At 42.5% G+C, this 14,267-nt stretch overlaps 1 protein-coding gene across 1 annotated transcript in view; it reads left to right on the forward strand.

Moving 5' to 3' along the window:
* The window catches only part of OLFML3 (olfactomedin like 3), a 155,680-nt gene that overhangs the window by 105,106 nt on the left and 36,307 nt on the right, over nucleotides 1–14,267 (forward strand). The window contains exon 2 of the mRNA XM_078644395.1: nucleotides 9,196–9,481. Coding sequence (XP_078500521.1) covers nucleotides 9,196–9,481 — 286 coding nt within the window. The remainder of the gene's footprint in view (nucleotides 1–9,195; nucleotides 9,482–14,267) is intronic.

Below are 14,267 nucleotides of genomic sequence, written 5' to 3' on the forward strand. Positions count from 1 at the left end.
TCCTCTAATGTAAGCAGTGGAAGGATAAAGAAACAACAAATAACTGTGGGTCTAATGATACGTTCAAGACATGCTATACATTGCTGGCTATGTGTCTGCTGCTACTGTTTACGTAGAGGACAGACTGGACAGTCAACCACTGTGAAAAATGTCCATCAGTTACTCATTTTCGGGCTCCCAGTACATCATCTGGTCTACTCCACAGTAGTATAGCCACCACTCTATCCCCATAGATATATATTGGAGAAATATAGTGGTGGATGAATGTCTGGTAAGTTTTGTTCATTTGTGAGTAACGGAAAGCAGTGCATAAAAAATAAGTGCAAAGGGAAAAATATAAGTGTAAGATTGGATAGTGCATACAATATTCACTTTATTCTAAGGTCATGCACCTCCAATATTAAAAACAACAATAGTGCAAAAAAGTCAGGTGGTTCAAACAAATACCTTCTGACTGGGCTATCTGGTCGACATGTTTCTGCGGGTAATGGTCATATATTATACCAACCGCTTCCTCAGGACCCATAAACTTAATTGCTACTGCATAACGTGATAATATGTGAAAAAACAACAGGACATTGTGAACAGAAAAAAGTGTCACCTGTACACTTCCATTTTCCTCCTGTGAAAGTCCGGTTGAAATAAAGCCAGCATGTCAACATGTAATGAAATATAAACAATAATAACACCTTCATTAGTAAGGGCTATACAAGCGATATCGCTAGAATCATATCTGTACTGTATCTGGGTCAAATGACCCTAATATGTATAACATTGTATCTAAAATCAATGCCTCACCTTAAATTGTAAGGGGAATTGCCTCACCTCACCTGGCAAACAGCTCAGGAAAATGAAGCCCCGCTCTAAAAATGCAGAAAATGTGACTAGCGGTGTTTGTACCAGTTAATGTTATCTGCCGAGCGCGTTTTAATATTGGAGGTGCATGACCTTAGAATAAAGTGAATATTGTATGCACTATCCAATCTTACACTTATATTTTTCCCTTTGCACTTATTTTTTATGCACTGCTTTCCGTTACTCACAAATGAACAAAACTTACCAGACATTCATCCACCACTATATTTCTCCAATATATATCTATGGGGATAGAGTGGTGGCTATACTACTGTGGAGTAGACCAGATGATGTACTGGGAGCCCGAAAATGAGTAACTGATGGACATTTTTCACAGTGGTTGACTGTCCAGTCTGTCCTCTACGTAAACAGTAGCAGCAGACACATAGCCAGCAATGTATAGCATGTCTTGAACGTATCATTAGACCCACAGTTATTTGTTGTTTCTTAGTACTTGTGTGGGGGGTTATAACTGTGCCCGGGTCTCTAAATACTTCCCTTGAACCCTTAAATAATTGTTTGTTGATTGTAGCAGTGGAAGGATACCAGTCATCCAATCAAAGGGATGGTGAAAAAGGATATGGAGAGGGACAAACTCATTAAAACTTAGGAAAGCCATCAAAGGGAGTGCAAGCAAATGACATTGATAAGAATGAGAACCAATGATAAGTAATGAGCTTGCGCTAAGTCCACTGTAAATATTGGTATTGTCCGCAATAGGTCTTCAATAAAACACAGCTAAACACAAACACAAGCAACAGAACTGAATCCATTGAAAAAGATACACGCAAATAAGACTGGCAAGAACGCCAATCAATGGCAAATAATTGGCTGACCCAAAGTCCATTGAACCTTCATGTTAAGGACTTCAACAGAAGGAGTCAGGTCACCCTTTCTTTTTCCCTGAAATGCAGGTCACAGCAAAGTTAGATACAAACATAAAGGCAAACATATTTGTGTTTATACCTAACTGAGCCTCATTTTTTCATTTTAATGTTTTACGATGAAAAATGAAGTACATTTTTATTAACATTACAGCTTTTTAGGTATTATTTTGACTACTTCAGCAGGTTGTTCCCGGGGTTAAACTTTTATGGTTGGTGATTGAAAATTATTTTCTAACCCTTAATAATCATGTCCTCACAGCAAGTTTTGGTCCTACTTCAGTTTGTAATTAAATTGTTTTAAAATCAAGTTCCTTACTGGCCTTTCAGGAAAGCACTGGGTAATTACAACTCCAGAACTAAAGCCAAATAGGTTGCACCATTGGGACCTGCTGGCATTGCCAATGCCTTTTGGCAATGCCATAGAGCAAAACAAACATAAATAAAAAGGCGAGGTCACATGTCTGCCATGGCCTCATCACTTTGTAAGCTCTTTGATGCCTGATAAAGTGTGCTTGCACATACGTCATTACGCATGTATGCATACAAAATGATGCTTTCCCAAGTTATATTATTTACTGATCTGAGATGGATAAGTAAATTTAAGAAAATGAAAAACAAATAGAGCAAAAGCACCTTTTTCAAGGCAGAGGGATGAGCAACAATTTTCTTCCTGGTGCTCCCCCAAAACATAATTTCCCAAAAAAGATGGCAGCAGCGGGAGCAATGGAGGTGCAGGAGGAAGGTAAGCAACAGGGAGGGGTAACGGGAGGGTAAATTAGCAACAAACAAAGGACTAGCAAATCAAGGGTCAGGAAGAGAAGCAACCAAAAGCGAGAAAGCAACATGGAGCACAGAGTAGGCAAGGAATTTGGCAGGGAGAGAGGCACATGAGAGAGATCTTGCAACACAAGGCAGCAACACAAAGAGTGGCAGCGGTTATCTAGCAGGGGGGTGAAGCACACAAGGGAGATAACTGGAAAACATGTGCAATCTCATGCAGTGCTTTAGCACAAATAAAAAAAGTAGTTTTCTAAATGTGAGCAGTGGAAGAATGGAAGCCAGCCAGTCAGAGAAATGGTTTAAAGGCTATTCTCCAAGGGAGGTGGGGTGGAACAAACACAACATGGATGAGCTGGAACAAAGAAAGCTACTGAATAAATAAGCAAATGAGAGTGACAATGAAGCCAACCAATGGTCAGCAATGGGTACATTGAAAGCCCTTGTAAGTTCTTGGTAAGCCCCATAGGTATTTTGTAACTCAACCTAACAAGCATTGTCATAGCCAATAGGTCTCGCCTTTGGGACCTTATAAGTATTTAGTTATGCAACACAATATCCTTGGTGCAACAACATGAACTGTTGCATGGCTAAACACTTATAATGTCCCAAAGGCGAGATCTATTGGCTATGCCAATGCTTGTCTAAATGGCTATTCTTTTTTAAAAAGTTCGATATATATTTATATATATCAATCAATGAGGCCTCCTCACCCGTTGCCTTGCTGTAGCGTCAGTAACACTTTGCTTCAGCCCACCCAATGTATACACCATAAAGGGACACTTACATTGATGTAAAAGATTGGCACACTGGGGTGAGGGGATGCTAAAAAAGTAGAGCTTGTAAAAGTGGTACGAATGGAAGAGTCCATAGGGGCTATAGTTACTCCAAGCAGTTGTGCACTACTCTTGCCCTCCAATATTCTCGGGCAACATCTGTCCATGGAGTTTTATGTAACACAGGAGTTTGGAAAATGCACGGTCGGTATGTTTCATCGAGTGGGCAAGTTCTTTCCCGTTCCCATTTGCTATCTCGGCCTTGGCATCTCACCCTCCTCCTTCATGCTGACGAGGGTGGGACTTACCCTAAACATACAAAATATGCAGATGTCCTTCGTATGATGTTTGTTTCCTTGGTAACGTGCACCCGTATCCGATCCAAGCTTCTCAGACCCTGTGCGGTCCCACCTTGACATCACAGACTCTCTATACTACGATGTTATTTGCCGTGATAGGGAGGCAAAAAATACAGGTGTAGTTATTTTAAATCCAAAATAAAGATAATTTTGTGCGAACTATACCGCACTCCAGCACAAGGATATCACGTTACTTTGGCAATATTTGCGCTAGAAGGCTATTCTTGGACGATTTCATACACACTGTTTGTACAGGCTGTGGGACTGATGGCGATGGGGACCTGGCTGAATCCTTCTGCCCTACACGTGCAATGCTTACTGCAAGCTCCATTCTCTAGCTTGAGACTGGCACATCATATAAAAATCAAAACACTTTTTTAATTTTAGTTTGTGTTCATGTTAAAGGGTTAGGACCAGATGACACCCGACTCGCAGCGTTAGAAGAAATGGGCACAATTATGCGGTTTTGGGATTAGGGGCGCCAAGTCCTGAGAGAGAAGTGGTTTGTAAATGCATTTATTTATGTGATGTACATGGGAATTGAGAATATACAGATAAGCGGCTAGAACAAGATCACACAATGTACTCAAGGGAAGGAGGCCAAGATTGCACCAAAAGCATCCTGGTTACGTGCATGTGTGAAATCTGACCCAAAAGAGAAAAGTTCAACAAGTCACCAACATGCGAGCTGCCTGGTGCGCAAGCGCCCGTGTGACATCTGACACATAACAGATGGCACAATGCGCCCCGTGGCTCGTAACCATTTCCTGGGAAAGGTGGGTCATGCACCCGCCTTTGCCCAATTGCGTGCTGTCTTCACGCGCAAAGCCCAATAGGAAAAATACACGAAAAAAACACACGCACGAGAGTGTGAAAAGTATTGAGTGGTTCCAAGAGGTCGTTTTCCTAGAGCAGCGCATGTGCGCTGCGCTAAGCTCGACCTCAAAATGAAGTGATCTGCAAGCCTGAAAATAAATATAAGAAATATTCTATTCCTCCATTGCATGGAGGCCTTAGTACTTAGAGCTGAAGGCTTGTTTGCCTTTTTGATAGCAATTGCTGTGAAATAATTTTTCCCAACTCAGTTTTCAGAGATTAAAATGTGTTTTAGTGATTGTCCTTAATCCCCATCAAAGGAAGATACGTTTTTTCTTCCATATCGATTTCAATTAATGTTTGCCTTTGCATTCCATCATGAAGCTGTGGTTATTGATGAAACATTAGCTAATAATTGAGCAGCTTAATAAAATGATTTGTTTTAAACAGAGCCTGGCATTTCACACAGCCGGTGCTTTTCTGCAATTACTGGCTGGTGAATTTAAAAATAGATAAACAGGTTACTAATTTAACAAAGGGTTGAAGATGCACCTCTTTAAAGAGCACTACTTCCCAATGCATTAACAATCCATAACCCAGCTACCTCTTCTATCACTTGTGGACTTTATGCTTGTCTTGGACCCAGTAGAGCGCTCCACACTGTAGAAACACCACTTACATACATACATACATACCACCTCTGAGAAATTGGCGATAGAGTTGCATGCAGCAGTGTGAATTGCAGTTTTTAACATTACAAAGCTATGTCCGCGGCACAAGCACAAAACATGCAGCAACAGAACCAGCAAGCCAGCTCCTCGGCTTTGTAAACTAATAGTGGAACGCCGGCATCTCTCTGCCAGCATGGGGTTGTTCCTTTTGTACAGCCTGTTAAAGATAAGAAGAGGACCTCGCAGTGGCATAACATGGGTGGGCGGGGGCTTCCACCTCTGGTGGCATGTGGTTTGGGGCGCTCTTACCTGTGGCCGTTGCCGGGGGGGTAGCCAGCCAGCATCCACCCCGCAAAAGGCCTAGCTACGCCACTTGGACCTCATGAATAGTGCAACAGAAAACAAAGAAAATGCAAGCATTGGCAAAGCCTATAGGTCTTGCTGGTGAAGGGCTCTGCTAATGCTTTTTGCCAATACTGTTCCACATCTGCAAATAGAAACAAAATCTTGTTTGCTGATGCAGAACAGCATCGGCAAAAAAGAGATTTAAAAAAGCAAAATGACAAATATGTCCATGTTTCATGACGCTATAGAGGGCACCACAGAAATCTAGTGGCTACCATATTGATTTTATTTTAATTTACCGTTTCAAGATAGCAGGTACGCATCTTGGAGCAGTACAATAAAAATAATATAAAAAATGTACCTAAGCACTTTTCTATAGGAAAGAGTAGCCCTGCAGCAAAGTGCAGAAACGAAAAATGAATGGAAAATAATGAAGAAAAAAACATGAAACGGAAGATAGTGCTTGAGGCAACAGTGAAGTAGAGTAATTAAGCAACCGAAGCAGCGTGGGGAGCAATGTAGGAGCTGAGTGTGCAGATTGTTTCAAGTAAAAAGAATTCAGACAGAAACTGGGATGGGTAGGGTAAGCAACAGAGGAGCTTTGCATGGCGGCAACACGGAGAGCATGGGAGGCATGTAGGTGAGGCAAAGCTAGACAGGAAAGCAAAATAAAGAAACATGCTTACATGGTGTACAGAATGCCACAGAAATGGAGTAAAGAGCATGAAAGCGCATGCACGTCCATGGAGGGATGAAAACAAAAGAAAAAAAGTAGTTTTATGGGGTAAAGTCATGGAAAGATACAAGTCATGCAATCAAAAGGATGTTAAAAAAGCTACGTTCCACTGTTCCAAGGGAGGGACAACCAAGAAGATGAAGTAAAAGCCATTGAATAAGTTGCAAGGATATGCGATTGACAAAAATGTCAACCACTGGTAAGCAATGGGTTGACCCAAAGGCCGTTATTATAAATATTAATATTGTCTTCAACAAGCCTTTATACACAGACAGCTAAACTCAGTCTGTAGGAGAGACCTAAAAAAGCTCTAATCCAGCAATTCTGGCATGAGGTATCATGAAGGGCCGACTATCTTTACTTTGTTGTGAATGGTTGCTTTTAAAAACAAAGAAACGAATGTCCCTAGCCTATAGGTAGTAGTGTTTCACCACATAGCCCTAATAGAGGGTGGGCCTTCCATTGTCATGGAACTGACGGTTCTGCAGCAGTACCTACTACTAATAGTGGCATTAACATTCTCTTCGCCTCATCTCCAGATTTGCCACTTAGGTAGGACTATTCTGTGTCTCTATGCATCCCTAGCTAATTGAAGAAGAATGAGTCCCACCTAATATGATTTTATTGTGCCCTACACTCTTACTAATAGTATTCTGTGAGCCACTGACAACAGGAAATTCCTGTGCACTAAACAGCCACTATGCTAGCTCTTGGCTTAGGAGTCACAGACTCACAGTCAACAGCGGCCCATACAGTTAAGAGCAGTGGGGTGGTGGGGCCTTGTTCGACAGACGATGACAAGGGAATTAATTATTTAATTTCCCCCGTCATCATCTGTCGAAAACCACCCCACCCAGCCCCACTGCCCCACCGCTCTTACCTGCACGGGTCGCCGCTGCTCACAGTATAGCAGTCCTACAAGTGTAGAGCACTCAACTTATGCCTGGTGGGATTCCTCCTGGGTAGGTTCTCCAGCACCTAACAAGCACTGCAGCTCTGGCAGTGACCCAGACCAAGGTATCTCATCCTCCTCTTCCTCTGGAGTAGGGGTGATGGGCACTGTGTGACTTCTCAGAGGGTGGTCTAATCCTTTCACTGCATTCCCCTGGGCCTTGCAAATCTGAATTGCTGAGACTAACAAGCAGCCTGTGCCCCGGTCACCACAGCTGATGCGGTCCAAGTCACCATAGCTGGCTTGCCATTGATTTCTACTTCATCCCTTATACTCAATGTCGTCCCCACCGGTTATCAATCCTGTACACTTGGCATCAAGGAGAATAATCTCTGGTTTGAAATTCTTTCTTTCAACCATATTCCTGTAATTACCTGTATCTCAGTGCAGGTACCCTCCTCCCATTGATACTAGATTCCAACACAAATTCCATGGTATTTGGATGAATATGCTTTACAGCGTCTAGGCACCTTTCCCATATTTGGGATGGTTTGGATACCCCCTTTCACCTTGGATCTACCGTTTAAGGCTTCAAAAGCAGTGTGGGTTGATTCTCTTTCAACTAGTATTTGTTGGCTGATCTCCAGACATAGCCTACCTGCAAACACATGCTTCTCACAGCAGCTAGTAATGGGGCTGTCTCCAACCAGTAGTATACACAACTGGGGCAGAAAGAAGGGTAAAATCTCCGCACGTGGCTGTCATCAGCCTTCCTGAAGCAGTAATCATAGTCAGAGAAAAGGGAAGCCCATGCCTATAAACCCCCTACCTCAAAGAGAACCTACAGCCTTTTCCCTCACCTCTAACAAATGACAGTCCTCCAGAAGAACTAATTAGCAGCATGTTGTAAGCAAGTTCCTTATTGGAGTTACAAAACTAGCCATGTCTCCACCCTCCTCACTTCAGAGTCTTGGCCACCATCCTCAGCCATAGCCATAGGAATACAGGCAATACTCTTCCACTGTCTGGTCCAAGCTGACCTCATCCTCCATCTTGTGCAATGTTTCAAAAATGCATCCAAAATGGTTGCCACTGGCCCCAGGACTAAGACTCTCATAAAACACAGAATCCTTCTACCATACATGTGCTACACATGAACTGCACAAATACTCACACACTCAACATCCACATGAGATGTGAGCTTCAAGTTCTGGGTTTCCCATCAAAGCAGATGTTTACATGAGTGGGGCCATTAGACGGTACTCACAATGATGCAGGACAAAAGGCATGGCCATACTAAAGATTCAAAACATAGTACACCGCCAAACACCACCACTTTATGTGATATACCCAGGCCATGGACAGCGGTCCACTTCCTACTATGAGGACATGCTTGGTGAGCCCCTCCAGGTCACATGACAGATCCATAACTTTGCATTACCAGGAACAAACATAGGTCTCTGTATACACACTAGAGTAGCATGACATCAAGACCAAAATAACATTTAGGATACCAGTTGCCCATGCAGTTGGACACTCAGGCAAGGCAGCATGCTGTGTTCCATGCAGGAGACATTCCTGTTCCAACACATGCCTTCCCATGAATAGCACCATTTTAACCTTTTCACAGCTTTCTGTTTCTCTTCTAAGCTCTGTCTCATCACTGTGCTAGAAATAAGTAGTACCTCACTAATACTTTGCTAGGCACCACAGACTCTTCCTTATCTCTTTTGTAGTACGATGTCCATCTCTCAAATATATTTTCTGGCTCCCAATAGCCACGAGGAAGAATTCTTAATGAACAGAGCATTACCGTTTCCCATGGACGATTTTGTCCTTCCAGCAGACATCTTTGCATCTAACACACCTTGATTTACCCCTTTCTCAAATAGACCCAATAAGGAGTTAGGTTTCTTCTGATATCTGTCAACGAACATGAAATCCGTTACTACTGGGGGTGGTGACAGTTCCTTGGGAATAGGTGATCAAATACATTGTATTTTCTCAATGAGGCATAGACACTGCCTTCTGTGGGCTGGTGGCCACATCCAATGACAAGATGTGTTCTTTACTTTTTGCAGGACAGAATTACACAATGGCATGACCAGAGCAGCCGCTACACCTCAGAGCTGCGCGAATTTAAAAACCAAGTGGTTGGCATGCTGGAGAATGTGGAAAAGGAAAAAGAATCATTGAGAAATGATATGGAGAACGTCAATGTGCGAGTCGAAAGGTTGGAGCGGGAGGTGGATTATCTCGAAACCCAGAACCCGGCACCGCCGTGCGTGGAAGTCGACGAAAAGTTGACAGAGCTGAATCTGGCCAAAGCGCAGAAGAAAAAAAAGGAGAAATATGAAAAAATGACAGGTGAGTAGTCAAGGCAAACCATGCTCCATCACTTTTGAGGCTAAGGGACTGGTGTTTTAAAACTAATGAGGCATATTCATCATCATTATCTTTATTCTCTTATTAAAAATAATCATATAAGAACAATCATCTTAAAAAGCACAGAATAAAACATCAAATGAATGTTATACATATAATAATGTTTAAATGATCACAACATTGTGCCAATGTAATGCGTTCTTAAATATCTAATGTATCCCAGAGAACTGGTTTGAAATGTACATTAGTGTGAAAAGGATCACTAGATGTAGGAGTAGTTTAGAGCTAGGTTCAACACAAATGTAAAACTATTGTACTAGTGCAACAATTACACGTAATAAAAAGATGAGAAACATACTAAAACAAACTTTCAATTGATAAGTTAATTAGCGTGGGACAGCACAAATAAGTGTAAGCCACCTGGCATGGGAAGGACGCCTTAATGAAAAAGAAGAAAACAAGCACTGGCAAAGCTAATAGGTCTTACTTATGCAAGACCAATCTGCTTTATCAATGTCTTTTAGCCATGTTGTTGAGTATTGCGGGTGCTGTACAGCATGGCTGGAAGTTAGAAAAAAGCGATATAACACAGCGAGCACTGGCCACATCATACCTCTTGTATTTCGTAAGGTGGGTGGCCAAAACTGACAATGGGAGGGAGGGTGTCAGCTAATGGGTAACACGGACAATGGGAGAAAGGGTGACAAGGAACAGACAACACAAGAAGAGGTTGGGAGTTAATAGGCAGTGGGACGGTAAAATGGAGGGTGGGGAGTGAGCGAGAAGAAGCAACATGGACAAAAGGAGATTGGGGATGGGAGGTGAGGGGAGGGGAGGGGAAAGAGCAACACAGAAAACCAGGGATTGGAGGAGGGGAAGAAGCAAGAGAGACAATGGGGGTGGGAGGGAAAAAGCAACAGGATGGCAGAGGAAGAAGAAATTCAATAGTACCTCAATCACAGTGCCAGCGGCAGAAGGACATTAATCAAGATGAAGCATGCAGTACTTGTTCCATGCACCAGAGGAAGAAGAGGAAGTGAAGTCAGCATGCACTGGCCAATTTAAAGCCAGCAAATAATAGTGGCAATGAAGCCAACAAATGTGAAGCACGGGAAGGCTCCAAGCGCCTCTCTTGTAATCAATAACGCGTGAAGGCAAGAAGGTATGTGGTGTTCAAGCCCATGAGTATTTAAAGAGACAAACACACAGTGGTAGATATTGTTCGTCCTACCTAACAGGGTGGAGTCCTCTCATAAAGTCATATTTGATGCTGTGAATCAGAGGAACTAAAATATTAATATCTGTATTGTGGATATTGATTAAAACAAACAGATAGGGAACATGAAAGAACTTGTGGAATCTCTTCTGAAATCATAGGGGTGAATGCCTTTTCAAGCCACTTCATTGTGGACTGAGCAAACTAGATGCTGGTACAGTGACCTCCCCCTAATGCCACTCTTAAACAAAGAGACAAGGATACCATTCTGAGACTTTACTGAGAGAGGGGTTGCTTGAAGGCTCCAAGGTAATTATATTCCAGGGCTTCACCTCAAACATCTAGGCTGCTGTGAAAACTTTCATTGAGAAGGCCTTTTGCACTATGAGAAGCAAACATGCAATGCTGTTCCCCTCCATCTTACATGTGGAGTTTACTGGAAGAACTTACTTCTTCAGTTCAGTAGAAGACGCAACAGATTTAGTGATATTGTAACATTGCATATTGTGGAATCTCTGTCTCTGCGTAACAGTGATGCCCAGTTGTGGGGTTAGGGACAGTGTTGACCTCAATAGTGGATGAGCTAATGTGTCCCTAATGACAAAATCAAAACAGCATTGGAAAAATACATTCAATAAGAAGAAAGGACTAAATAAAAAAAAGAGATCAAGATCAGTAATTTAGAGAAAACCATGAAGGTTTATTATAGCCTTACAGTGGGCTATGCCGTCCATTAGATGCCCGCTCCATCGTTTAACAAGGGAGCAGGCCTTTAATGGCTTGTATAGCCCAGCTACGGAGGGCTATAAGGCTATTAGAACATTCCACTACTAGAGGGCAGAATGTTCCAAAAAATAAAACAAAGGCCTCAGGGAGCCTGAATGGATTTAAATCCCCTCGGGCTCCATGAAGCCTTTGTTCACAGCAACAGCTGTGAATGACAAACATTGGAATGTTGAAGCTCTGAGCTTTCACCAGCCATTAGCAGCCCGGAGCACTCTAGTGTCATCAATAGAGCTACCAGCATTCCAACGTTCTAATAAATATTAATGCATCATACAGAAGGTAAAAACTCAATAAACCAATCATAGAACATAGAGGATCAATTGCCATGACGGTACTCAGTAATAGAAATAGATACAATGATGAGGAAAATAAGAAAAACAGACTAAGGGCCCAGTTTATATAACAGCAGGCATCACTGTTTTATTGCCAGGGCAACTGAGTAAATTACTCCATCGCCCTGACAGGATGCCACCCGCCGAATTGAGAAAAGACCACCAAGCTGGTGGTCATTTCTAAAGCATTGGCAGGAATAGCTGTCAGGTTGGTTCTTGTCTTTTTTTTTTTTTTTTAAATGTATTTATTTATTTATTTTTGGTGTCCTCATATATGCCACCAGAAAGTATCAACTCTAGATGGGATCTCTCTCAGGGCGACTGACACCAATCGATTTTTTGATTCCGCCCCTGGATTGGATGCTAGGCCTGCAGAGGTCACCCAGAGGTAGGCTGTCTCCTTGTCCAACACCCATTACCGTTCCGTTGTACCTTGCCCCTTGGAAGGACCGGACCACAAACCTCTGCCATAATCATTGGACTCTTTATTTATCCGACCCTACTTTCAAAGCGGATCATACCTTAGTAGCGCTCTCTCCACTACATAACATGTCAGACTGACTGATAGCCATGATGTTTCTTAGGCAATCAGCGAATCTCGGGGGGGCCTCAGATTTCCACTCTCTGCATATCTCCCTCCTTGCAATGATAATAACATAGAATAGAAACTGTGTGGCACTGTCTCTGATGTTATACCCATGTGGGAGGCCTAAGAGAATCAATCTTGAACTACAGGTAACTGGTGTTAATAATACCTCCTCTAGAAGCTCACACACATGCCGCCAGTAACTAATGATTTCTGGGCAGTCCACAAACATATGTATATCGTCAGCTGTAGGGAATTTACATTTTGGGCAGTAATATGAGTTCACTGAGATCTTTGATAGTTTTGCGGGGGTCCAATATACTCTATACGCAGTGAATAGGTGGTTCCTTCTGAGGTTAGCTGGTTTTATGATCATCTGTGAGATTGTAAATGAGTCCATCCAAACTTTCATCATCTCATCAGTATTATCGATTAAGAGGTTGTCCCAAAGCTTCGTAATTTCAGACTCTATACTATCCTTTGCACCCACTAAAGAGTTGTACCAAAGTGAGATCTCCCCTTTCCATCCTCTCCCTCTATTATTTAAGTCTAGAATCTGGATCTCATCTTCATTCCCCCAGCCCTGTCTCCCCCACCAAGAGGACAATTGATAGTTTTTAAATCTTGTGAGGGACCCCCCGTTAGATTAGATAAAGATTCCCAGTCCATTAGTTGAGAATTATTGCAGAGGTCACCCCATTTCACAAAACCCGCCTCCCTCAGAGGGAGAGCCAGTCGATCTAATAGACATTCGGGGGTGCCCGGGGAATCCCATATTGGGGCTTGGACGTTATAATATGAAATCCCCAGAATCTTGCATATAGACTGCCAGTTCTTAAGTGCCGCCTGTAATAGCTTCAAGCGGACATTTTTGTAGTATTTTTGATCCCCAAATTTGTAGAGGAAGAATTCTAGGCCTTGTGGCTGGTCGGATAACATTGCCCAAAAGAGACGGCCATGAGAGGAGGAGTCCAGGTTGTTGGCAAGGAGTCTAAAATTTTTAAACTGAAAAGCATAACAGTAAAAGAGCAAATCGGGGAGAGCCAGCCCCCCCACCTTTAACCCCCTTCTTAATTTCTTCCACGCAATCCTAGGGGATTTGGTGGCCCAAATAAAAGACCCAATCTTCCCCTGAAGACTACCTATATGTTTGTAGTTAAAGATCAGGGGAATATTGTTAAATAAGAAGGTGATTTTGGGGAGGATGATCATTTTGATCAAATTAACTCTGCCATAAATATTTAAGGGTAGACTGCCCCATCTAATCAACAGCTTACTTATCTCCTTTACCACTATCTGCCAACTGGTTTTTGGAAAGTCCGCTAGTTTCTGAGTGAGGTATATGCCCAGGTATCTAATTTTTTGTTTGGCACCAGGTATCGGGGTCAGGATGTTCCAACTCATTATGTCAGTTTTTTCTTTGTTTATTTTATATCCTGACACTGTGCTGAATTCTTCTGCTAGCTTAAATAATCTGGGAATAGCCTCTGCGGGGTTGGCAGTGTAGAGTAGAAGATCATCAGCATATAATGCAGTCTTTAACTCTAATTCTCCCAATTTAAATGTAATAATTACCGGATCTAGTCTCAAAGAGCATACAAAGGGCTCGATATATATATATCGAAAAGAAGCGGGGATAAAGGGCAGCCTTGCCTCGTGCCTCTGGAGATATTAAACCAGTTGGTCAGGCCGCCATTGATCAAAACCTTGGCACGAGGGCTCCTATATAGTGATTTTACTCCTTCAGTAAAGGAAGATGGGAACCCAAACTTTGCCATAGTCTCCCATAGAAAGACCCAGTTGACCTGATCGAATGCTTTTGCAGCATCGATCGCAACAATGGTGAGC

Source organism: Lissotriton helveticus, chromosome 5_1, assembly GCF_964261635.1.
Source record: "Lissotriton helveticus chromosome 5_1, aLisHel1.1, whole genome shotgun sequence".
Taxonomy (NCBI): domain Eukaryota; kingdom Metazoa; phylum Chordata; class Amphibia; order Caudata; family Salamandridae; genus Lissotriton; species Lissotriton helveticus.